The sequence below is a fragment of the Grampus griseus genome (assembly GCF_964374135.1).
Source record: "Grampus griseus genome assembly, chromosome: 13".
Taxonomy (NCBI): Eukaryota; Metazoa; Chordata; class Mammalia; order Artiodactyla; family Delphinidae; genus Grampus; species Grampus griseus.
This window is the reverse complement of record NC_139007.1, coordinates 74,797,693-74,821,550: the sequence shown is the minus strand read 5'-3', so window position 1 is coordinate 74,821,550 and position 23,858 is coordinate 74,797,693. Positions and strand designations below refer to the sequence as shown.

Sequence of the window (23,858 nt, the reverse complement as noted above, 5' to 3'; positions counted from 1 at the left end):
ATAATTGGATATTAACATGATTCGCAAATATAAAATTGGCGTTGTGGCCACTGATTTATCCCACATATACTTATGTTCTTACTACACGACAGGCACTTTATAAGTACTGGAAATACACAGTTCCTTTTCTTCTCAAAGAGCTCACACTCTAGTGTGGAACACAGACAAGTAAGAAACGGCTGTGAAATGTTTGGCACTAGGATAGCAACGTACACATGGTGGTGTGGAAGCACAGCCCGGGGATGACTAAGCTGACGCTTTGAGGAGAGGCTTTAGGGAAGAGGCTTGAGCTGAGACCTGAAGGATGAATAGGAGTTGGTCAGGAGGACACAGCAATGTTCAGAGCAAGAAAGGAAAGCGTGCCCATCTTGGATTTATGATTAGCCTCAGCGCTTCTGGTCACCTGGAGTTTGTCCAGAATGACAAGGCTGTAGACTGGGAGGCATGGAATGAACAAAGAGGAGGTGGAAAGGCAAACCAGGACCTGGTCATAAAGCAACCTGTTCGTCATGGAAAGGAGTTTGGTTTTTATCATGAAGGCCATGGAGAGCCACAGCAGGGCTCTAAGGAGGGAGGCAATGAGATCAAATGCATATTTTCTTTTTTTTTGTTAATACATTTATTTATTTTATTTATTTATTTTTGGCTGCGTTGGGTCTTCGTTGCTGCGCGCAGGCTTTCTCTAGTTGCAGAGAGCGGGGGCTACTCTTCGTTGTGGTACACGGGCTTCTCATTGCGGTGGCTTCTCTTGTTGCGGAGCACGGGCTCTAGGCGCGTGGGCTTCAGTAGTTGTGGCACGCCGCCTTAGTAGTTGTGGCTCATGGGCTTAGTTGCTGCGCGGCATGTGGGATCTTCCCCGGCCAGGGATCGAACCCATGTCCCCTGCATTGGTAGGTGGATTCTTAACCACTGCACCACCAGGGAAGTCCTGATGCATATTTCCAAAGAACCTGTCTCAATACTATCTAGAGAAGGGCACATTGAAAGAGAGTCCAGAAGGAATTGTTTTACAATCCAGGACACAGATGTGATGGTGGCCTGAACTAAGGAAGCAGCACGGGGAATAGAAAGAATGGAAGAGCTATGAGAAATCATAAGACGGCTCCTCCATAACTGATGGTTGATTGAATTGGGATTGAAGTGATTTTCTGGCTTGGGCACCTTGGTGAAAGATGCAGGTGGTCCTAGACTCGGAGGGCCATGAGCAGGAGAGAATGTTCTGGGTGTCTGTGGAGCCACGGGGGCAGGGCAGTGAGAAAGGGGGAGGTGACGAGTCCCTCTGTGCACATCCTGAACTTGAGATGCTGTAGACTATCCCAGGGGGAAAAGCCAGCAGTAGATGGATGCATGGATCTGAATTTCAGGAACCGGAAATGCCAGTTAGGTAGTTTTCCACATAGTGGTCACCAAGGGAAGGAAGGAGATCGCACAGGAAGAGTGTATGAAGGGATACAAGAAGTATGAAACTTCAAGAAACACATATAGTGAAGGGATGGACAGAGGAAGAGGAGCATTGTAAGGAAGGTGAGTAAAAATAGAATCAATAATCAGAGGCCAATTTGTAGCGCTTGTAAACGCATCTCTCTAAAAGAGAATTTCTGCTTGTTTCTGATGGTTCACATTTGGATCCCCAAGGGTATAACACTGTCTAAAAGGATTTCTCTCGTTTCTATTTTGTTTTTATGGTACAACCTAATAGTTAGGCATTTTGCATCTAAAGCAGAACTGTCCAATATGTAGCCCTCAGCCACGTGTGACAGCTGAACACTGAAATGTGACCATGCAGACTGAGATTTGCTGTGTCAAATGCACTTACACGAATACACAAAATTCAAAAACTTAGCACAAAGGAAAGCATGTAAAATACACATAATACTATTTATGTTGATTACATGTTAGAATTAGAGTATATCGGTTTAGTAAAATTAAGTATTAAAATTATTTTCATCCCTTTCTCGTTACTTTTTCATTGTGGCCCTTAGACTCTTTAAAATAACATACGTGGCTCATCTTATTTCTATTGGACAGTGCTGCTCTAGAACCTGACTGTCTTGGTTGAAATCCCAGTTATGTCACTACTAGCTGTTGAAACTTGGATGAGTAACTTCATTCCCCTGAACCTCAGTTTTCTCATCCATAAAATGAGAATAACACTCCCATGCCCCCTGTAGGGTTTCTGTGAGGATAAATGAGTGCTTAGAACAGCACCTGGTTCATAAAACAATCAACGTGAACCCTTATTATGATTTATTTCAGGAACCCTTTGGTGATCGTACTCAGACTTCTCTGTATGTTCAAGAGTTATCTGCCAAGGATGACTAACTTCCTTTTTTTCCCTAAGAAAGTTATTTTCCTGCCATCCGCGAATCAAGGTTTCCAGACCGTAGCTGTCAACTTAGACTGTGTGCTCTTTTTGCAGATGTAACGATCCCCGAAAGTCCCGAGGCCTATGTTAAACTCACAGAAAGTGCAATCAGAAATCCCTCTGGTAGGCACCAAAAGCTAAAGTGCACCTCTGTCCCTCACCTGTAACAAGCCTCCTTCTCTCCCAGCACATCTACTGTACCTCTCACAGCTCTGTGCCAAAAGCATGTTGAGGCAGCACTTCCTCTCTGACTGCTGTCTCAGAAACGAAAACCAAAACATTTGGTTGATCGACACCAAGAATAACATTCCAATAATCAAGTGCAATAAAACAACTGCTCAGCTTGCTAAATGGTAATCACTCTCAGTACGTGTAACCTGTGGTGCCCATTAATGGCAGAAAATAGGAGATGGAAACACTAGTCTTAGCACTGGTGCTTTAGTGCCCTGCTTGGTTGTAGCAGGTCTGGCTGCTTGACTTCGAGGCGGGCTTGCAGACCCACCTCTGGCTGAGGAATCAGGGCTCAAGGATCTGGTCCCAAGTCCACCAGCCTATATGTGTGACCTCAGGCCCACCATTCATCCTCCTGATCTCAGGGGTCCCATATGAGACAAGGGGTGAAATCAGATATTCAGCTCTAAAATATTATACTTTTAGTTTAATAAGTCTTACCACCCCATAAAACAATTTGACATGAGAATGTATTCCACAGTATCTTAAGACTTAGATTTTCAAAAAAAAAAAAAAAGAATTAGATTTTCCTTTAAGGACAGAACTATTCCTGAAACAAGAAGGCTTAAAGAAAGGAAAATGGAACCCGTTTTGCTTAATGTTGCTCTAGACAAACTGTAGCTCAGGGTCAGTAATCTGGAGGACATTGGAGAGAAGAGGGTTTGACCACAGTGATAGGATATTGAGTTGTGAGTTTATTAGTTTACACTTTGGTTTTTGCAGAAAAGCAAAGGACAGGAAGTAAGGTAGCATTACTGAAATGGTTACTGCCTGAGTGATTCCCAGTGAGAAACCTCTTCCAGGTGTATTTAGAAGGTCTTTTTTCCAAAAAACAATTAATAAAGCTTACTAATATTTATTCTGCTTTCACCCTGTGCTAGCTTCACTCTGATGATCAATGTTCTTGTTGAATTCAAAGACTGTAATACACACACATACACACAAACACACACACACACACAATAATTTTGCAAAAGGATGTCACATCTCTCAAAGGAGATGAGCTAGAAGTTCTACGCTGTGAGTGAGAACATACCTGGATGGAAATGGTAAAATCTTAGCTTTCTCCTGATTTTTTTTTTCATTATTAATCTTTTTTTATTTTGCATAATTTTATTTCTTAAAAGCAGTGTAAGTTTTAGAACAAATTTGAGAGGGAGGTACAGAGATTTCCCATACAAAAGCAAGCCGTTGCTAGTTTGGTACCTCCACACGTACCCATCCTGAGCTAGTCTTTTCTTGGTTCCCTTGAAGTCCCACCTTAAGTGAATGAGGCAGCCACCTGGGACTTAAGAGGCACTATCTTCTACTGAGATGCAGAAAGGAAAATGAGAGGGTGTATCTTTTTCTGTTTGATAAGTGACTGCAGAGGGAGCCTGAGATGTAACTGCCTCCTAGTTACTGGGGAGCAGAAGCCACCACCTGAGGTCTTTAGAACGCTAACAACACGCAGTTTTCAGGGGATGAGCCAGAAGAGGGAGCAGAAGCACGGGCTGCTAGAACCCCCCACAGGCCCCTTTTGCGACACCCAGTCTGCTTGGACTCTTGGTCAAGCACATTCATTGGTCTGGTAATTCGAACCCCTAACCCACCAACAAGTCGGTACTAAATGTGCTTTATGATGACCCACACACGTACCATCTCTCTACTGCCTTAGCTGTAGAATTTCTTAACCATCTCCTTGAATGTCAAGCTTGTAAAGATTCTTATGGTCGACACTGCAGGGGATCCTAGCACCTTGGAGTCACAGATCCAACAACTGGGCAAAGCCCTGGATGACAGCCACTTTCAGATGCAGCAAATGGAGAATATTATCCACAGCAAAACTCCTGCAGGACCAGAGCTAGACTCCAGCTACAGAGGCTATGTGAGTATCCGGACCCTCGTGATCCTGACACATACCTGGTAATCACAATCGTGTGACAAAGAACAGTCCATCTGTGGCACGAGGGCTGTGTCGGCTCTCCACGTACCAAGCTGCCCTTGAACTCGTGTGTGTGCAAAACAAAGCCCTGTTAGTCGATTACCTTTTGAGCAAAACTGGTCTGTGCTCAGACCCACTGATCCACCCTAATGACCAGCCTGGTCCTCTACACGGAGAACTGAGTGAAATCCATTTAATTGAAAGCAACCAAATGCTTTGGCTCTGGAAAGGGATTCGGCATTTTTCCAAATTCAGCTGGTGATTTTCTGACCAAGATATCCTTGGAGCTGCAGATTTTAGCTGGTAGATTACTAACACGGAATTGTTTGAGTTCTCTTCCTAGGTGTCTTGAGTCACTTGATGATCTTGGGACTTTTTTAATGCTCTGTTATTTGTATGTTCATTCTGGAGAAAACGGTTCTGACTAACAAGAGAGATTTGGGGAAAAGATGGCAAGAGATTGTGTGTATTACCAGTTCCATTGTCGAAGCTTTTTGTAAAGTAATAACTTCATTTGCTCTGCTTAGGTTACTGACCGAATAACTTTTCTCGGAGAATTACCTGTTTTCCTACACATACTTACGCAAGAGGATTTGAAAGTAAATCTCTTCTATGCCTCATATCATTTCTTTTCATACCCAAAAGACCGCTCTGTAAAAGGAAAGAAAAATTAATTTCCTTAAGCCTAATGACAACACCCACGTACTGCTTTTTTGAAACCAGGAGAGAGAACCATTCTAGTTATATCCGCTAACGTTAATATCCTCACAATCACAGAAGACTAATTAATCATGAGCTTACTTCCTGTCCAGTTTGGCCTATTTTACTGACTTCTATCATAGTGAAACCTCTTTTTTAAAAATATAATTTCGCAATGAGCATGCTGACATCACTGAGGTTATACTTAACACCAATCAAAAGCAATCAAAGTAACTTAATAGCAATGTAATTTGTCAAAGGCTTTGAAAGAAAACGTTCTGATCAGTATAGCAGGAGTGTCTTGAAATGATTTGTTCTTTTAATCTTTGAATACTGTGCGTGATATTAAACACGGAGTTGGAAGCTTTTCTTCTGATGTTAGAATTTATTCCCTTAGTATCTATTAACCATTGCTTAAATTTTCTCATGAAACAGCTGGCTTTAATATTGTTTTATTCTTTTAAGTATTTTCATACAAATAAATGTCCCTTTGAGATTTGTGATAATATTACTCTTCCCGCCCTTCAGTTGAAGAAAAAGGGCAGCTTGCCAAAAACTATATATTGTATTGCCAGCTAGGGGCTCTGAGTGTTAAATCCCAGATCGGTTTAGTCTGTTTTGATTCATAAATTTTAAAAGAAATTTTGGAGACTTATGCAAAACCACGTGTGCCAAGTATATCTTCAAGGCATTGCTTTATGTAAACATGAATGTGTCACATGTTTAAGAAGCATGTTTTTGAACTTGACTTTTTTGTTTTCAGCAGAGTGGGTTACTCTTTATAGAGAAGTAGCGCACAGCTACTGCCCTTTTTGAGGAACTCCAAAGATATTTTCTCCAGGAGTTCTTGCACTCATGACAATTTGAGTATTTTGTGACGGGGGACCTCTTTTCTGTATCTAAACAGATGAAACTGCTGGGTGAATGCAGCGGCAGTATAGACTCAGTGAAAAGACTGGAACACAAACTGACAGAGGAAGAGGAGCATTTTCCAGGCTTTGTTAACCTGAATAGCACCGAAACCCAAACAGCTGGTGAGTGAAATAGAAGATCTCGAAGCACCTCGTTGCCCCCGAGTTCCACTGTGCCACTGACCTCATTCTACACTGGTCTATCCTGAGAACTTTCCTCCGTGTTACAATGATCTCTGGGGACAGAGCGGGAGGTGAAAATAATCACAGTGGTTTTTTTCCCATGTCCCATGTATTTTAAGGCACCGTCTCTAATCACTAGTCAGGAATCTTCTGTGTGTGCTCTGTACACTCTCAGAGCTTTCCTGCAGAAGGAAACCAAGAGTTGAATGTTATCTTCACCCACTTTCATGCTTATTACTTCTTAAAGCTCCTTACAATGTTAAATCTTAGGTAGTTAATATGTTTTCTCCATTATCATTAAAAATGCAGATAGAAAAAACACAGCCACCATACTGTTCTTTTTGTTTGTTTTTTTTTGTTTTTTTTTTTGCGGTATGCGGGCCTCTCACTGTTGTGGCCCCTCCCGTTGCGGAGCACAGGCTCCAGACGCGCAGGCTCAGCGGCCATGGCTCACGGGCCCAGCCGCTCCGCGGCATGTGGGATCTTCCCGGACCGGGACACAAACCCGCATCCCCTGCATCGGCAGGTGGACTCTCAACCACTGCGCCACCAGGGAAGCCCCGCCATACTGTTATTTACAGCTGACGGCAACAGAAATGCCCAGAGGCATTACTTTCTTTCTGTTGCTGTTTTAAAGTTAGCCACTCATGTAGGTTTCAAACACTTCCTAAACGTTCTCTGTGGAGGATGATCCCTCGCTATCCTGTGCGTGTGCTGTCTTGCCAGGTGTGATTGACCGCTGGGAGCTCCTCCAGGCGCAGGCCCTGAGCAAGGAGCTGAGGAGGAAACAGAATCCCCAGAGGTGGCAGCAGTTTCACTCGGACCTGAGCCGCGTGCTGACCTGGCTGCAGGAGACGGAGGAGGACCTGGAACAGCTTCAGCGCCGGCAGCGCAGCACTGATATCCAGCCCATCGCGCTTCAGATCAAAAAACTCAAGGTAGCTACCCTTGGCCTTTCCCGCAGCGCTGAACAGAACGCTGCCACGTGGCGTGCCCGGTCAGATGAAACCACTAGCCCTGGCCTGTTGTGCAGCCACACAGCAGCGGGGGAATGTTCAGCACAAACGGACACGAACGCTTCCCCAGCCACCCCAGATCAGAGTGTTTATAGGAAGGCTTGGAAGGGTTGAGAGCTGGACAGCGTTGCAGAACCAGCCCCATGAAAATAGTCATGATTTAATGAATTGGTAGCTAAGAAATGACCAATTAAAGTTTCATGAAACATCCAGGTACCTCTGGGACCTAATTAACCTCTTTTAAAGGAAATACAGCTATGTCCAGGGTCCTACAAGTCTATATCTAGAGCTGGAGAGGAGTCCCCTCCCAGATCGTATACGTGTGAGTTTATGGAGACCCAAGGAAGCCACTTGACATTCTGGAATCAGCAGAACTTCTGAAATAGATTATAATAGTGGCAGAAGCAATTTTCGGTGAAATGAATCCAAGCAAACAAAACCCGTGGAGTCATCGCAGTAGAACACCTAACGTTTGCATTTGATTTTGACCTGGACGGGCGTAGTACACAAGATAACCTCTTTTAACTCCCTCTCTAGATCTTAAAAATCCTTCTCAGCCCAGCTGTTGAAATGCATTGATACGTGGAGACTTTTGTAAACATACTATGGATGGAGAGCTCAGTTTCTTCTTAATAGGTCTCTTGGTCCTGCCTTTTTGTTTGGAGAACGTCAAGCTGTGCTCTTCCTCAGAAGAGGAGGGCTACCGGGCCCTCCAGGCTCAAGGATTAACTGCCTTTGTTTCTCCCTGGTTTCTCTGTATGCTCTTTCTTTTGGGGTGCTGTATTTCTGCCTTGTTTTAGTTGTTTTGTTTTAAATTTTCAAACAGTGAAATGAGTCTTCCCCACAGATGCTCAAACTTCTTTTTTTTTTTTTTGCCATACACGGGCCTCTCACTGCCGTGGCCTCTCCCGTTGCAGAGCACAGGCTCCGGACGCGCAGGCTCAGCGGCCATGGCTCACTCACGGGCCCAGGCGCTCCGCGGCATGTGGGATCTTCCTGGACCAGGGCACAAACCCGCATCCCCTGCATCAGCAGGCGGACTCTCAACCACTGTGCCACCAGGGAAGCCTTCCCCCACTGTTTCTTAATCCCAATTCCTCAAACCCATGGCAACCATTCTGAAATTTTAACACATATTCTTTTTCCATATATATTCATGAAAAATGTGGATTTGTGTGTGCACATGTGTTTTAAATTACATAAATGCTGTTTTGTCACCCATATAAATCTGTTTCTCTTTCACTTTATACCATATTTTCTGAAGATTCATTCGCATCGTCAAGTACACATCTGATCCATCTCTTTTAGCTACAGTGTGGTTCCCAATGGTGTGCACCCACTGTATCATCCAGCCATCCTGCTAAGGCCGGTGTTAATTAATGGATCTTTTAATTTGGGTGAAGCATGTCCAAAGGTCTTAGACTATTTTTCTTTAGTATTTTTATTGTTATTTTCCTTGTTTGATTGTTCTCCTTTCTCTTTGCAGGAGCTCCAGAAAGCTGTGGACCACCACAAGGCCATCATCCTCTCCATCAACCTGTGCAGCTCCGAGTTCACTCAGACTGGCAGTGAGGAGAGCCAGGATCTGCAGGGTCGCTTGTCCCAGATGAATGGCCGCTGGGACCGCGTGTGCTCCCTGCTGGAGGAATGGCGGGGCCTTCTCCAGGACGCGCTGATGCAGTGTCAGGTCTGTGGGGCTTTGGGCCGGCCATGCTCTGAAGTCAAACATTTCCAGTGTAGCTGAGTCTGTGACTCGATTTATCCAGATCACTAGGGGGATGCAGTTACTCTCCAAAGTCAGTATTTGAGTGAGATAACTTTGTGCCCAAAGTTTTCATTTTACTGGAGAATTTGTACATGTGACCAGGAGTTCAAAGAGACTATTCCCACACATTTATCTCAGCCTCACCATTCCTCCTTCGACTCATTCTTTATTCAGTATTTTCTGAGCACATAGAAGGACATTTCTTGGACATCCAAGTGAGCATTACAAATATTTACTCATCCATTCAGACCACAATTATTTGCCAGGTGTTTACAGATACTGCACTAGGCAGGCAGGATACAGCCCAGCCTCTGCTTTTGTTGGGGAAGACAGACAATAAAAATGCAAATAAATGTTTAACCAAGCTACTTACAGATGTTGATGATAAGGGTAACAAAAAAAGCACTTTGCAAAGGTGACTGGGGAAGTTCTATGGATGTTTGAGCTGATTCTTGGAAAGATGTTGCCATGAAGGAGGTCAAGCAGATGGCAAGTCCCAGAAGCAGGAAAGGACTTAGTGTCTTCAAAGACAGAAGAAAGGCCAGTGTGATCAGAGAGTAGTCAGAGAGGAAGGAAGGGATGAGAAAGATCTGGGAGGTGATCAGGAAGCAGATCATGCAGGGCTTGGTGGGTCCTGGCCAGGAGTTTGGGTTATAATCTGAGCAGGATGGGAAGCCTGTTTCCCAGGATTATAGGTGCCCCAGGAGTAATAACAGCTCCTTGAAAGCAGGTACCCAAGCTGTGGTTTCACCCCTGCCCTGCCTCCCAGTACAGCGCCTCCCACGTTGGAGATCTTCTGTAACTATACCTTGAATAAATGAACACTTGGACGCGTGGAGAGATGGGATTGAATTTAGGCCTTCAATGATGGGAAGATTTGAATACAGGAGGAAGATGAAGGAGCAGAGCTGCTTCCCTCTACGTAGTATTATAGCCCTAGAAATTAAGCATTTTGATGCCAATTTTCCTTATGTCTAGTTTTTCCCTCGAGTAATAAATTAGATGCTTTTGGTAAGAGCATGAACTCAGATAATTACGACAGCTCTAGTGCCTTCCTTAGAAAGGAGTTGTGTATAAGATCTTAAAACCAACGGTAGGAATTGTAAAGCATGGATATTTAAGCTATGAGGGAAAGAAAAATATCTCATTCAAAATGATTTTACGCTCCATGTTTTTTTAGGATTTCCATGAAATGAGTCATGGTTTGCTTCTTATGCTTGAGAACATTGACAGAAGGAAAAATGAAATCGTGCCGGTTGATTCTAACCTTGATGCAGAGATACTTCAGGACCATCTCAAACAGCTTACGGTAAGGCGTGTGGACTTGGACAGCATCTGGTTATGTTATAGTTGGTACTACTTATTTACTTTTTACATTATAATCTCTTAGTCTTTCTTTACCCCTCATGATTTCCCATCTCTGTGAAGCAAACATGTACATAGAAGATGATATCTATTAGGTTTAGAATCTGGTTCTAAAGCCATTGCTCATCTAAAAATCTCAGACGGTCTTCATCTTAATTAGCTTGTTTTTATCAAGGCAGCTCTTTGGCAGATTACATTTGTTTTTTTTGTTTGTTTGTTTCTTTGTTTTTCTGCGGTACGCGGGCCTCTCACTGTTGTGGCCTCTCCCGTTGCGGAGCACAGGCTCCGGACGCGCAGGCTCAGCGGCCATGGCTCACGGGCCCAGCCGCTCCGCGGCATGTGGGATATTCCCAGACCGGGGCACGAACCCGTATCCCCTGCATTAGCAGGCGGACTCTCAACCACTGCGCCACCAGGGAAGCCCTACATTTGTTTTTAATTTAAACTGTATGTGTTGAATCTACATCCCAAGAATATATTGGGTGGCTGATAATTAAAGGAATTAGAATAGAGACCGTTAAGACTTCTTAAGAAGAATTAAGTATACGAATTCAACGCTAACCTGAGCACCAAGTTTTCTGAAAGCTAAGACAACAAGGGAAACGTGAAAAGTTAAATGATTTTTATTACCTGACAAAAAGGAAACAAACCAATTCTCAAGGAGCAAGAAACTTTTTCTAGTATTAAATTCAAAAGGAAATTTACAGGATTTCTGTATAGATTCTTATAAAAAGAACTTTGGACAATATAATGTACAGTGTGCTTAAGTGATTTTATAGAAGATAAAGAAGCATATTTGAGTTCCATTAGGAGAAAATGATTTGCATTTTGTCACTTTCTGTATTTTTAAAATGCTGTTTCTTAACATTTAGCACTCGCACAGACCTAACAGAATTGTCAGCTTTTAGTTCAGTATCATAAAGGTCTTAGAAACTAGGAGGAAACAGCTATGCCGCTGAATTTTTACTAGACTTTTGACCTCAGACCTTAAGTTGTGAGTGATGAATCACTCATATATCTTTTTAAAACTCTTGAAGAGATATCTGAGTATACCTCCACATGCTTGAGTTTTTCTATATTTATATGTTAATGTTTTACTTCTCTTTTTAAAAGAATAGTTTATGTCTCATTTGCATAACACTTTATATTTTAAATACTTCAACATACATTCACCAGTTTGAACCTTCCAGTGATACTTACTGTGGACCCGGCAGGAATTAATGTCATCATTTTACCAAATGAGAAAACTGAGATCAGAAAGATTCAGGGGTCTTATAGGATACATTTGGGCAGAGGCAGGATTAGAACAGAGGTCCCTGATTCCCAAATGTCATGGGCTGCTGCATCCGTCCTTGTGTGAGCACAGCATTCTGATGCTCAGGTCTAATTGTCCACTAAGTTAAAGTGATGTCATTGTGCACCTTTGGAACTTTCTCGAATTATTGAAAATTCTTAGAAAAATATTTCTTATGATATTCATAGCAAATAAGGCATGAGCTGTTGGAATCCCAGCTCAAAGTGGCCTCACTGCAAGACATGTCTCGCCAACTATTGGTGAACGCTGAAGGCACAGACTGTTTAGAAGCCAAAGAAAAAGTGCATGTGATTGGAAATCGGCTCAAACTTCTCCTGAAGGAGGTCAGTCATCATATCAAGGAGCTGGAGAAGTTATTAGACATGTCAAGCAGTCAGCAGGTAAGCTCTCAACAGACGTCATTGTGTAGCATGTCCTACAGGAGACCAAACAAGCATCATCTTTATCCATTTTAGAGACTCTGAATGTAGTACTTGTGAGACTAGAGTGTCCCCTCTCAATCACTGCTCTTATAAGTCTGGCTTAAAATTAAAAAGTAACTCAAAAACTTTTATAATAGGACACTACTTTTGATTCTGTTACATCCAAAAAAACCTCCTGTAATTGTTACTGCTAACACTATTACCACCACTACTGTGGCATTTTATCTTACCCAGTTTATTTAAGAATTCATGTGCTTTCAGTAACACTGCGAGAGTAGGTCACAACCAATTGTTGCATATGAGTTTCATATTCAAACCTTAGAAGGTATGAAGTCTCCTTAGCTGGCGGTTAAATCATACAAAATGTTCAGTGTTCACTTTTATTTGTTTATCTATTTATTTGTTTATCTGTTATTTATTTTTAAATTTACTGCATGGTAATATTGTTGGTTTTAAGAAATGCATTTGCAGGTAAGATTGCAAACGTTCAATTGTGAAATCTGTTATGAACACACAAACATGTTGCAGGCAAAAGAACCACCTACTCACAATAACAGCGGTACCAGCAGCAATACGGTTTCTCTGATGCTAAAAGGCAGGCTCCCGGGTGACTGACAATCTTTTGTTTCTAACGCAAACGATTTGGTTTCTCTCCCGCCTGAGCGCCCTGCAGCTGTAAGGCAGATTCCTTTACCCCCTTCACTTCAACCCATTCTCCCGTCCATGTCATTAAGAAATAATAAAACTCCAAGCGGCCCAGTAATAACAAAGCTCCGCCTGTATCTTCCAAAAGGGCCAGACTCACAACCTGGAAAGCCCAACGCACCAGAAGTATTAGGTTCTGTTCTTCCTGCGGTCATCTGATTCTGTTTTTCCCAGGGAATGGGTTGAGGGATAGATAGGGATGGGGTGGGAAGTACTTGCAGATCACAAAGCCATCGTGGCTCTGGGACATGGAATCATTAAGAGAATCTATTTCCCACGTAGGATTTGTCTTCCTGGTCTTCTGCTGATGAACTGGACACCTCAGGATCTGTGAGTCCTACATCAGGAAGAAGTAGCCCAAACAGGCAGAAAACGGTAACTTTCCACTGGTCATTTTCAGTTGGCCCACGGGAGGGACCACTGGGGCGTGAGAGTCTTGGTACCTCACGCAGGGTCCACGGGCTCTCCCCTTGCAAAGCAGGAGTCCCCCTACAACGTGGGGTTGTCACACAGTGATGCAGAGAAGCTCTGTTTCCTCAGCCCTGCCTCAAACCCTCCCCACATGTACTCAGGAATGGAAAGAGCAGTTCTGTTTTTCAAAAGAATCAGGTTCAGCGTTTGGTTGGTATGCAGGGAGGCAGATTAGTTTTCGTGCTCGCAGGGCCATCTCTAGAGCAGTGCTCCCTTGTCCCTTTGGTGGCCCCTCCCTTCAAACCCCCTCCGCCACAGTCCACCCAAAAAAATTAGGCTCCACTTAAAAGGGTGCCTCAGCCAGAGGTGGACAAAACTGCAAGCATCTCATGAGACCATTGAGTTTATAAGACAAATGGAGGTTCTGTTGACCCTCAAGCAAAGACACTCCCGAAGGTGGCCTTGAAGGTTTGGGGCGATCGCATTGCCCCCAGAATGGCAACAACTCAAGGTGACTCACCCGCCAGGCCTGTCGGGGGGCTGTCTCACTGGCACACGATGAGGAGAAAAAGACCAATTTGACCCCTGCTACCCTCTCTACCTTGATTTCTCTGTGTAATTAGAAGCTTGTTTTCCGTTTTGTTCCTTTTTTTGGTCTGGCTTTATGATTATATTCATTTTTATTATCATTCCATTTTCCTTAGTTTTTAGAAGTATTGGTTTCATTTGTACTTTTCTTGTTATAAACACTTAAGTTCTATGCTGATAAATGTTATTATCTTTTTAGGATTGTTTTTTACTACATTCACTAGTTTCCTATAGATCCTAGTTTAAGAATGTGAAGGAATACTGGCTTTTCGAGTCCAATTTTAGGCTTCATTTAACTTGAGTGCTTAACTTGTTGGGTCTTCATCACTCTACACAGAATAATCTCACACTGCCGTTATTTTTAATCTACCAAGAATTTTAATATTGTTCTAGAAGATGAAAAATATGTAAGGTGTATTTGAAATACATGGCACGGCATATTGAATTTTATATTTATTATAAGTAAATATACAGAGATCTTTGGCTAGTGTGAAGTCATTTGTGTTTCTACCATGAAAAGTGAGGGAAATATACCCATTGTGGTGTGAATGCGCAAACCGCCGTGTTTCTTCAATGATGTATAATATAGATGTAAATTGATTTCACTTCTTCAACAAAAGAAAAGCCAGTTTCCTTGATTCATGGGTACTGATCATTTCGTTTGATTTGTATTTCCTTTGCTGAACTTTTAGTTTAATTTTCATCAGTAGCTTGTCTTTATTTGCCTGGACTGAACATTCTTCTTTCTTTACCCCTGTTCATTGCAAACAGCCACGAGGCAAATGTAGTCTCTCACAGCCTGGACCCTCTGTCAACAGTCCACATAGCAGGTACCTTATTCTCCTGGTTTCCACACTGTTCTAGAACTCCAAGAGGATGATGAAAATTGTCCAGAATGTAGGTAGGCCTGTATCTGGTCTGCCTCAGGGTAGTTGAGAAACTACTCATTTAGGTCCACGCCCTTGCCTAATAAATTGGAAGAGACTTTTCTAAGTGGAAAGTACAAGAAAATCTCAGAGCGTAAAATATTTGGACCCCGTCAAAATTTTGTTTAACTGTACCTAGGCCATCTGGGACTCTTCATCCAATGGTTTTTTATTCTGTGTGCTCGTGAAGATTCGGTATCACTGATGTCACAGCGCAATTTGATTCATGGCAGAATTTTATCATCCTCTTTATTTCTAGATTTTACAATAAGTCAGGTAATAGATCAGTGAATTATTTTACCATTCCCAGAACCCACACATCTGAATAAAATATACTAACACCCCCAGCTTTTTATTTTATTTTTGTGTTTTATCCAGATTGTGGGTTTTGGATTCTCAAAATGGCAAGTCCTAATTTGGTATTACTTAAAATTTCTAAGCCCCTTCTCTCTTCTGCTTATCCTAAAATTACTCTCCGGCCAGCACACTCAGTCACTCACCTTCCTGACACTTGGCGAGCTCTTTTCACTCTGGAAACAAGAGCAGTCAGTGCCCCCGCCCCCCCGGGGACCTCCAGAGAGCCTCACAGCTGCCACTCTGCTTTCTGCCTGGCTTCCAACAATCCCTGTCTCTGCAGTTAGCAGTGCTTTGCCTTCTTCGTTGTCGGTGTGATGTCTGTGCTCCCTGGCCCTTCCACTAATCAGTTCATGTTTCCCAGACAACTTTCTAAAAATGGAAATACTGTCCTTGGAAGCAGCTACCTCACTCCAATCATGAGCAGTTCACTGTTAAAATAGTTTGCCCCTCTGGAAACTTACCACCACTGAGCCGGAATCCCAATTCCTGGAAGGAGGGTGGGGCATGAGAAGTGTAAACAAGCCCTGAGTCATAGTTTTAGCTTTCCAGCTGTGTGAGGAAGGGGCTGGCCTTTGCATCTGGTTTCCACTCAGCTGCAGTAATGCAGAACGGATTTTGATGTGATTTCTGGTTTTAAGCTTCCCTCTACGATGTTTTGCTTTTTTTTTTTTTTTCTTTCCCTTTGGTTTGGTTTGAGGACAATTTTGTGGGGCTTTTTTTTTGTCCATAACAAAATATCAATAATGAAACATGAATGGAGAAAAGGTCACAGGGATTTTTGAAGATAATGATGGGCTTCTCCAGGTGCCCTGATTTTTTTCTTAGCCCCCGACAAGAAAAGACATCGTGTACTATAGGCAGATCACTGCTTTATGTAGTGCGTCTGCTCACCACAAATTGCTGATGTGCCGTGAACAGAGATGGGGCATGTCCCCATAGCGTTCCTTTAAGGACACCAGAGAGCCATTCTGTGGTTGACATAAATGATGGTGATGAGAAGGGAGAAAGCTCTTATGTTGTTATGCGATGTCAATAGCAACCAAAGCTCGGTTCCCGGATTTCCCCGATTCTTTCAGACAGTCACACGGCCTTCTGAAATGTCAAAGGCCTCGTTTCTCAGGGCACCAACTGCTTCAATATTGTCTCTTAATGGGGCTTTGCAGCTCGGACAGCCACGTTCTCACTGTGACATCCGCAAGGCGCCTTTCAGCTCCGCTCTGTCCAGCACTGGTTATTAACATCTTTCTGAGCACACAGCATGATGTTCACTTTGCTGCTTACAGGACCTGGAATACAAACGATCTTCACCTGAATGGCCAACTTCGGCAAACAGCTTGGCAGACGGGTTGTGGTTGAACATTCTTGGACTTCTTAACTCCTTGGCACCTCTGTTTGGGGTGCGCCCACGTGGGCAATGACACGGAGAGTCTGCTGGGAAAGAATTAACTTCACTCACAATCCAGGCTGTCACGGTGTTCCTTTACATTGAGACTTGAGATGACCTTGCGTTTGATCTTGCACTGGTCCAGCAAACTTGAAAGGTTATTGCAAAAGCACAAACGGTTGAGAATGTTGACCCCAGCGATCTGCAATGGGAACATTTTAGGCATATATTCTTCCTGAGAGGAAAGAGGCTGAGTTGAAAGAAACTGGATATTAGTTTGAAGGGAGGGTTCTTATATTTTTTTAGTGGTTTAAAGTCAAATATTAATAATATCAGTTACTTGCCTGTTGTATATTTCATATTGATTCTACAGCTGCCGTTCTGTGTTCTCTTACATAATATTCTAAGTCTACATATGGATTGATGCCAGTGTTTACAGAACACCTACTATGTGTAGACCCTGGGCCCACAAAACTAATACAATATGGTTCCTGTCATAAAAAACTTGCAATATGTCATAATCTAGAGATCCCCTAAATCAATTACAAGGAGCTTCCCAAGACTCCTTAAAATTCTAAACATTTGAAAAACATCTGAAAGTATATGTTCATAATAACTATACACAATTTTTTTTTTTTTTGCGGTACACGGGCCTCTTACTGTTGTGGCCCCTCCCGCTGCGGAGCACAGGCTCCGGACGCGCAGGCTCAGCAGCCATGGCTCACGGGCCCAGCCGCTCCGCGACATGTGGGATCTTCCCGGACCGGGGCACGAACCTGTGTCCCATGAATCGGCAGGCGGACTCTCAACCACTGCGCCACCAGGGAAGCCCCTATCCACAGTTTTTGAGATTAAACTTATTTAAGGTGCATGCTTTTTGAAGCAATGTTTATGATGGCCCAGCTGATACTTTTTCTCTACTTTTGACTTAAAATTGGCTAACCTGATAGCCAATAACTCTTCAAAATTCTACTATAGATTAGTTGAAGTTCACAAATGGGAAGATTTTACTCCAATTTCCAGCAAAGCAAAGGAATAACTGCTCTGTAGTCTGAAGAGAGGGAATTGATAACTTCATTCCAAAGCTGAGAATCGTAAAATGCAAAACCTCTCTGGGTATCTTTAGTCTTTGGTGCCTTCTGCACAAAGAACTGAGACAGAATAAGAAGTGGCAAATGACTGGCTGAAACACTGAAAGGGAGGGAAAAAAGACCTCATTTAAAAATGTGTTCAAGGGAGCCAAGTACATCTAAGCAGGCACAGTGGGGTTTTTGCATGTACACCAGGGCCTAACTCTAAACACCATTCAGTTTCTTGTGGAATTTTTTTTCTAAGTCTTTTCTGTCAAACTCCACCCTGGGGATTTATTTATTCAAAGTTCTCAAAGCACCTCATCCTAAAACAGCCTTGCCCCTGGGGCAGGCTGGACACCCGGGCTGAGGACAGGTATAGGGTAAGGCTCCACTATGTTTCTTTTATATTTTGAGGTCTGCATTCCCAGTTTTTCCCGGGACCAAGTCAGACACCTTAGAAAATGCATCACCTCTTTGAAAACACTGCTATAAATCAGGAATATTTCCTTGGAAGGAAAGGCTGAATCCAGCAAAATCCCTAAGGTTATGAGTCATCACACCCTTGCTTTAATAATACAGATAAATAAGAATGATAAGTTGCTGACATTTATTTAGCACTTAGCGTGTTCTAAGCAGCATGCTAAGCATTGTGTATCTGTTACCTCATTTAACCCTCCCAACGTGTTCATTCCCAATTTTACAGACAAGGACACCAGGGATTAGTGGCATGAAGATGTAGAATTTTTTTTTAATTCAATTTTATTTATTTTTTTATACAGCAGGTTCTTATTAGTCATCCATTTTATACACATCAGTGTATACATGTCAATCCCAATCTCCCAGTTCGTCTCACCACCACCACCACCCGCCGCCGCTTTCCCCCCTTGGTGTCCATACGTTTGTTCTCTACATCTGTGTGAAGATGTAGAATTGGAACCCAGGTCTCTCTGACTCTGGATCCTAGCTTGTTAACCACTCCTCCCGACCAAAGGGCTCCTAATGGGTGGGGTACTTTAAACAACAGTTCCAGGGCTTGGGCTACCATGGGTTGCCTGAGATAGCTTAGGACCAGCCAGAATGTTCATCTTGGAATAAAGAGAGGCAAATCCTAAGTGGATCCTGGGAATTTGTCTTCTGAACCACATTTCCAGGGAATAAAGACCATTCACACAGGAACAGGCAACACGATCATAGACAACCTGATGCTTCCTGACAAAGAATTTCTGTTCTTCTACTGCCAGTGTTTGCTAACAAGTAGCAAAATGAATTGCAAGTGTCTTTTCATTTGTATAAATGGTGTGTGCACAGAATTAACTCATTTCATTTCCTTGATGATGTAAAATTTTTGAGATGAGTCACACTCCACGTGCACACTCTTCAGGCTTCTCACAGCCCTTGGCCAGACTTTCTTTCCTGTGGTGTGTTCGTATGTGCGGCCCCCTCCCCTATAGCCTCCTTCTCCCACAACTGTACGTATTTTAGGAAAGAGATGAAACAGCACCTGGGCAATTATTTACCCCCAAATTTGAATGAGTGAGGGGAGTGAGAAAGATAATAAAATAAATATTCACTTGTAGAGAATGAGCATGTTTTTGCTGGACAGGATTATCTGAAATATCTCCGTTGATTAAGTTCCTTAACTAAGTTCACACATTTAGTTTTCTCTGTCGACACCATCTCTGCTGCATCTATTTGTGGAATAAGGCCATTGGAGAGTGATGAGTGACGGCTCAGTGAGATGTCTTTGTTCTTCCCCTTGTCAAATTTCCCAAGACTTGAAACTTACATGATTTTAGGTCGTAGATTAAATATTAAAAGTACCCTTTTACTTGGTATCATTAACCTGTTAGTACTAGAAACTCTAGAACAGGTTTACCCTAAGAGGAAGCAACTTTGGGCTTATTGAAACCTTGGTAATTGCCCCAAGCAGGTGGCATTTTTTTTTCAGTAGAACAGTTGGACATTTCCAAGAGCGGTCAACTGCATGGAAGCTCACTAAGAACTGTGTGTTCTCTTTGTCTCTATCTCAGCCCATTATTTCTCCCCAGGTTGGCATTCTTCAACATTAGAAAGCACACGCTAATTAAATTTTAATACGGAATGCTCTGATGCCGTTAAATGCGCCATGTCCTTCGACGGACTCTGCAGCATCTGAGCCCGTATTCCAAGGACGGTGACCTTTCTAGCTTTTCTCAGGAGTGGACTAGTCGGTGTGTAGCCCTTGATCTTTGGCTTTATTGTTCAAAGAAGCTAATAATTGACAAAGAGGGGCTATTCAGCTCTGTCAGTCAGATTGTTACTTTCAATTATATGCATAAATCTGCCCATCACTAATGTCCTTAAGTGTCTCCTAAAGAAAAAGAGTCCGTTAGAAATCTCCCTTGTTTTATTTAAACACCAAATAATAAAGAAACGTGGAGCTCTCTTTTGTGCTTCTGTTATGACTCAGACAGGTGACAGGTGGAGAGGATTGTTTTCCAGGGCATATATTCAGGTCAAGCAAAAGACGTATTGAAGGAAGATTCAATCCAGAGCTCATGGGTAACTATCCCTTCCTTCTCCAGACACTTAAACTGCTGAATTCATAAATTGTTAGAACCAAAACGATTTTATGCTGTTAATGCATCTTCATCTTTTCAAAGGAGAAAACTGAAGGCCAGAGAGACTAAATTACTTTCCCACGATTGTACAACTGCCTCAAAACAAAATGCCCTCGTATCCATATTCTGACTTGATGATCTGTGTCATACTGCAAAGCCTTATGGTTAGAGGCCTTTATTTTAGACATGAGGAAACCACTCACCTTCCAGTATTTTAGGATACAAGTATTGTCTTCTTTGCTTCTATATGTGAGATACGTGTGACATAAATATGACCTGAATGCCCTTCATCTATGTCACCAAACAACAAAACATAACGGAGAGCACAGTAGGCGGGGACTCTGGAGCCCTGAGTTCCTGCTAGAGCTCTTCCTTTAGTGGTGGATTTGGGGCCAGTTTACTCTATTATAAAGCTCAAGTTCTGGGAGTTAAAATACCAGAGCTGAAATCTTCATTTGCCCCTTGCTAGCTGTATAACCTGGAGCTGGTTCCCTTACTTTTCTGTACCTCATTTACATCGGCTCTAAGATGAAGGTGACAGGCACACTGAGGACTGTTGTGGAAATTAAGTGAGAGAACCCAAGACAAATGCTTTTGTGGCCCAGCAGTTAGAGGATCAAATGTGAACTCTCCTTAGCTCTTTACCTACAGAAGTAAAGATGGATTAGATACTCTCTCAGGCCTTATCTCAACACAAATATTTTACAATTAGGTGAACTAGAGAAGTTTCTATTTAACAGGTGTGTGACATAACTTCTTTTATACTTTAATATATCGTCACAAAATATACAGTTTGTCCTGTTCAGCCCTTTGGGAACAACTCATTGGTCTTAGCATAGGGCAGTTAATCAGTTTGACCACTAGATGGTGATTGAACTCTTGTGGCCTCCCAGTTGGCAGACTCTTCACACTGACCAATCAGTAGAAGATGTAAAATGTATAAACAGAACTTGCAAGTTGGAAGACCGTTTAGTCTAATTTGAAGGATTTGAAGAAGAGCTTGTAGCATAGAGGTGAAGTGAGCTGTTCAAGGTTTGTAGACCAGAAAAACACAGTCCCAGTTCAGGCCAGGGATTTGTTTTTTCATCACACTTCGAGCTGTAGTAGAAATAGTATGGTACGCTGCTGCTCAGGGCTTCTCGGGGCCAGTCTAGTCTGTTCGTCTCACATATTTCTTGGTAGTTTAATGAAAGAGTTTTGAGTCGTCCCTCTGTTGCCTTTTAAGGGGATTATGTCTGTTTTTTATTTTAACATTTATTTTCTTTGGTGTCACTCCTTATCCCTCGCTGATACCAGTGTAATCTGTCTTCAGAAATGAATGGCTAATAACGTAGCTGGAGACATAGTGTTTTCTTGTGAGAGAAACGTACAGAGTAACCAGTACAGTTTTCACACCTTCTTATTTCTCCAGTGGCCTCACGTTCAGTGTTCTTATCATTAAACCATTAGAGAATTCCTACTAGGTGTGGGGCAGTGGGTCCACTGGTACGTGTATTCTTTTTGCTTCTGCAGTGTTGTGCGTGTGTGTGTATATGTACAGAATTCCTCCTGTAGATAACATTGCTTTCCTCATCTTTTCCACTAGTAGCAAAACACTCATGGATGCCCACAAAGAGAAAACAGTGCCCCCTACTGAGAACCTACTTCCATTTTCAACATTTCCCAGGCAGTCTTCCTTACGAATTCTGAAATTCATGGTTCATCTCTAAGGCACTGTTTCAACGTAGATGCGGAAATTAAAGTAGATAGAACTTGGAACTTCCCAAATTCACAGAGCTAGGGATAGAAGAGTCAGCCTGGAATGGGTGTCATTCAGCACCAGGGATCTGTAGACTGGCTCCACTGTCATCCTTGTTCTTACAGCTTTGGAACCCACTAATGTCAGGGCCAGTTGCTGATTCAGTGCAAGATGAAACCAGGGTAAACGCTAAGAATAATTCAACTCTGTGGGTCTGTGCAAAATGACCGCAGCTGTTCTTGTCTTGCTGCATGGACCTTGGCACATCCAGGACGGCTAGATGGGAGGGATGCCTTGTATCGTCCCGACAGCAACTAATTTTGCCTGATATTCTTAAACCAAAAACGTACTGCATCAAACACCCACATTTTAATGATCCCGGATGTACTTCATTTATGCTGGTAGAGTGTGTGTGGAGCAGTTTTCTTTGTTGATGGAAAATGTTTTACCAAATTACGGGGTGGAATTTGAACCCAATTAGTTACCTTTAGTTGACTAAATGTCGATTTTTCATCAGTGCATTTTCCAGACAGCGCTTCCTTTGGTGGTGGGGAGATGACCTGGGTTTACTGGCAACTAGTTGCCAGGTTGGGCTGTGTTCAGCCTGACCCTTTAGCTTCCAGGAAGGTGAGGAAGCATAAAGCAGCGTCCATCCAGCATTTGAGATATTTGAGTCATTGATGTCGATTCTTCTCTCAGGTCCATAAAAGGTGGCTCCGATTCCTCCCTTTCTGAGCCTCGGCCAGCCCGGTCCGGCCGAGCCTTCCTGTTCAGAGTCCTCCGAGCGGCTCTTCCTCTTCAGCTTCTCCTGCTGTTCCTCATTGGGCTCGCCTGCCTAGTACCAATGTCACAGGAGGACTACAGTTGCGCCCTCTCCAACAATTTTGCCCGATCATTCCACCCCATGCTCAGATACACAAATGGCCCTCCTCCGCTCTGAGCCAGGCAATGCCATCTGCAGCAGTGCTGGTAGCATGAGGAGATTCGGCCAAGGGCGATCCCAGACTAGCAAAGAGAGGACCTGAATCTCGGCGGATGCCCTCGGTGCGGCAGCTGTAGCGCCCCTCCGTATCCCCTGCGTGCACATCACGGCTTCGGAGGTGATGATAAACAGTGACAGGAAGCGAGCAAATAGATGCAGAAGGTTTGGAAGATATTCTGTGTGAAACTGAGCCTCAGCACTAAAGAGATTCAGGACCTCCACTGTCGCCTGGACAAGTGACCTCTGGGCCTTTGGTGCATCCTGTGCACACCCAGGGACTTCGAGAGACCATGTGGGCAGCTTCCCCACAGTGCGCTCCGTCCCCTCCATAAACGATGCTACCTGAGCACCATGTCGGCATCCAACAATCTACCCGTCAACCAGTGCTGAAGAGCTTTGAGAACCTTGTAACATACGGTTTTTAAGAGCTTATGTGACAGCTTTTTTACCTTGTTTTTCTTTGGGGCATGATGTTCTAACCTTGCTTTAGAAGCACATGCTGTAAATCTAAAAGGCACTTTTTTTAAAGGTATAAAGAAAAATTGGATGTAATAAAATCATGGGAGGCTTTATGTGGAAAAAAAAGTCGAATGTTATAGTAAAAAAATGATATTTATGTATGTACAGTTTGCTAAAGCCACATTTTGTTTGTATCCATTTCTTTGCATTTATTATAGAGATTATGAAATATTTTGTCTGTGCTTTTTTTCTCCCTAAAGAAATGATTCTAAATTTCCCTATTAAGCAGGCACTTATCAGAACGCAACCTAAATGATCATTTTTGGTGGAATAAATGAAGCTAAAACATAAGCATATATTAAAGGAAAAGGATGAATAGAGGTAGTGTATATTAGACATAGAGGACTCCGGATGATTCCTTCTTCCTTCTCCTTCCACA

The 23,858-nt window shown here is 42.9% G+C and overlaps 1 protein-coding gene across 9 annotated transcripts in view; it reads left to right on the top strand.

The window, feature by feature from the left end:
• Positions 1–23,642, top strand: part of SYNE1 (spectrin repeat containing nuclear envelope protein 1) — a gene marked incomplete at its 5' end in the record, with an annotated part of 457,248 nt that extends 433,606 nt beyond the window's left edge. For 6 of the 9 annotated variants that reach the window (XM_082668957.1, XM_082668956.1, XM_082668955.1 and 3 more), the window contains 10 exons: positions 2,420–2,488; positions 4,321–4,463; positions 6,127–6,253; positions 7,040–7,251; positions 8,816–9,016; positions 10,275–10,403; positions 11,942–12,154; positions 13,184–13,276; positions 14,672–14,730; positions 22,678–23,642. In XM_082668957.1, coding sequence (XP_082525083.1) covers positions 2,420–2,488; positions 4,321–4,463; positions 6,127–6,253; positions 7,040–7,251; positions 8,816–9,016; positions 10,275–10,403; positions 11,942–12,154; positions 13,184–13,276; positions 14,672–14,730; positions 22,678–22,918 — 1,487 coding nt within the window. In that variant the 3' untranslated portion in view covers positions 22,919–23,642. The remainder of the gene's footprint in view (positions 1–2,419; positions 2,489–4,320; positions 4,464–6,126; positions 6,254–7,039; positions 7,252–8,815; positions 9,017–10,274; positions 10,404–11,941; positions 12,155–13,183; positions 13,277–14,671; positions 14,731–22,677) is intronic. The other 3 variants (XM_082668958.1, XM_082668962.1, XM_082668960.1) reach the window with 2 other exon arrangements.
• Positions 23,643–23,858: the final 216 nt, after the last annotated feature.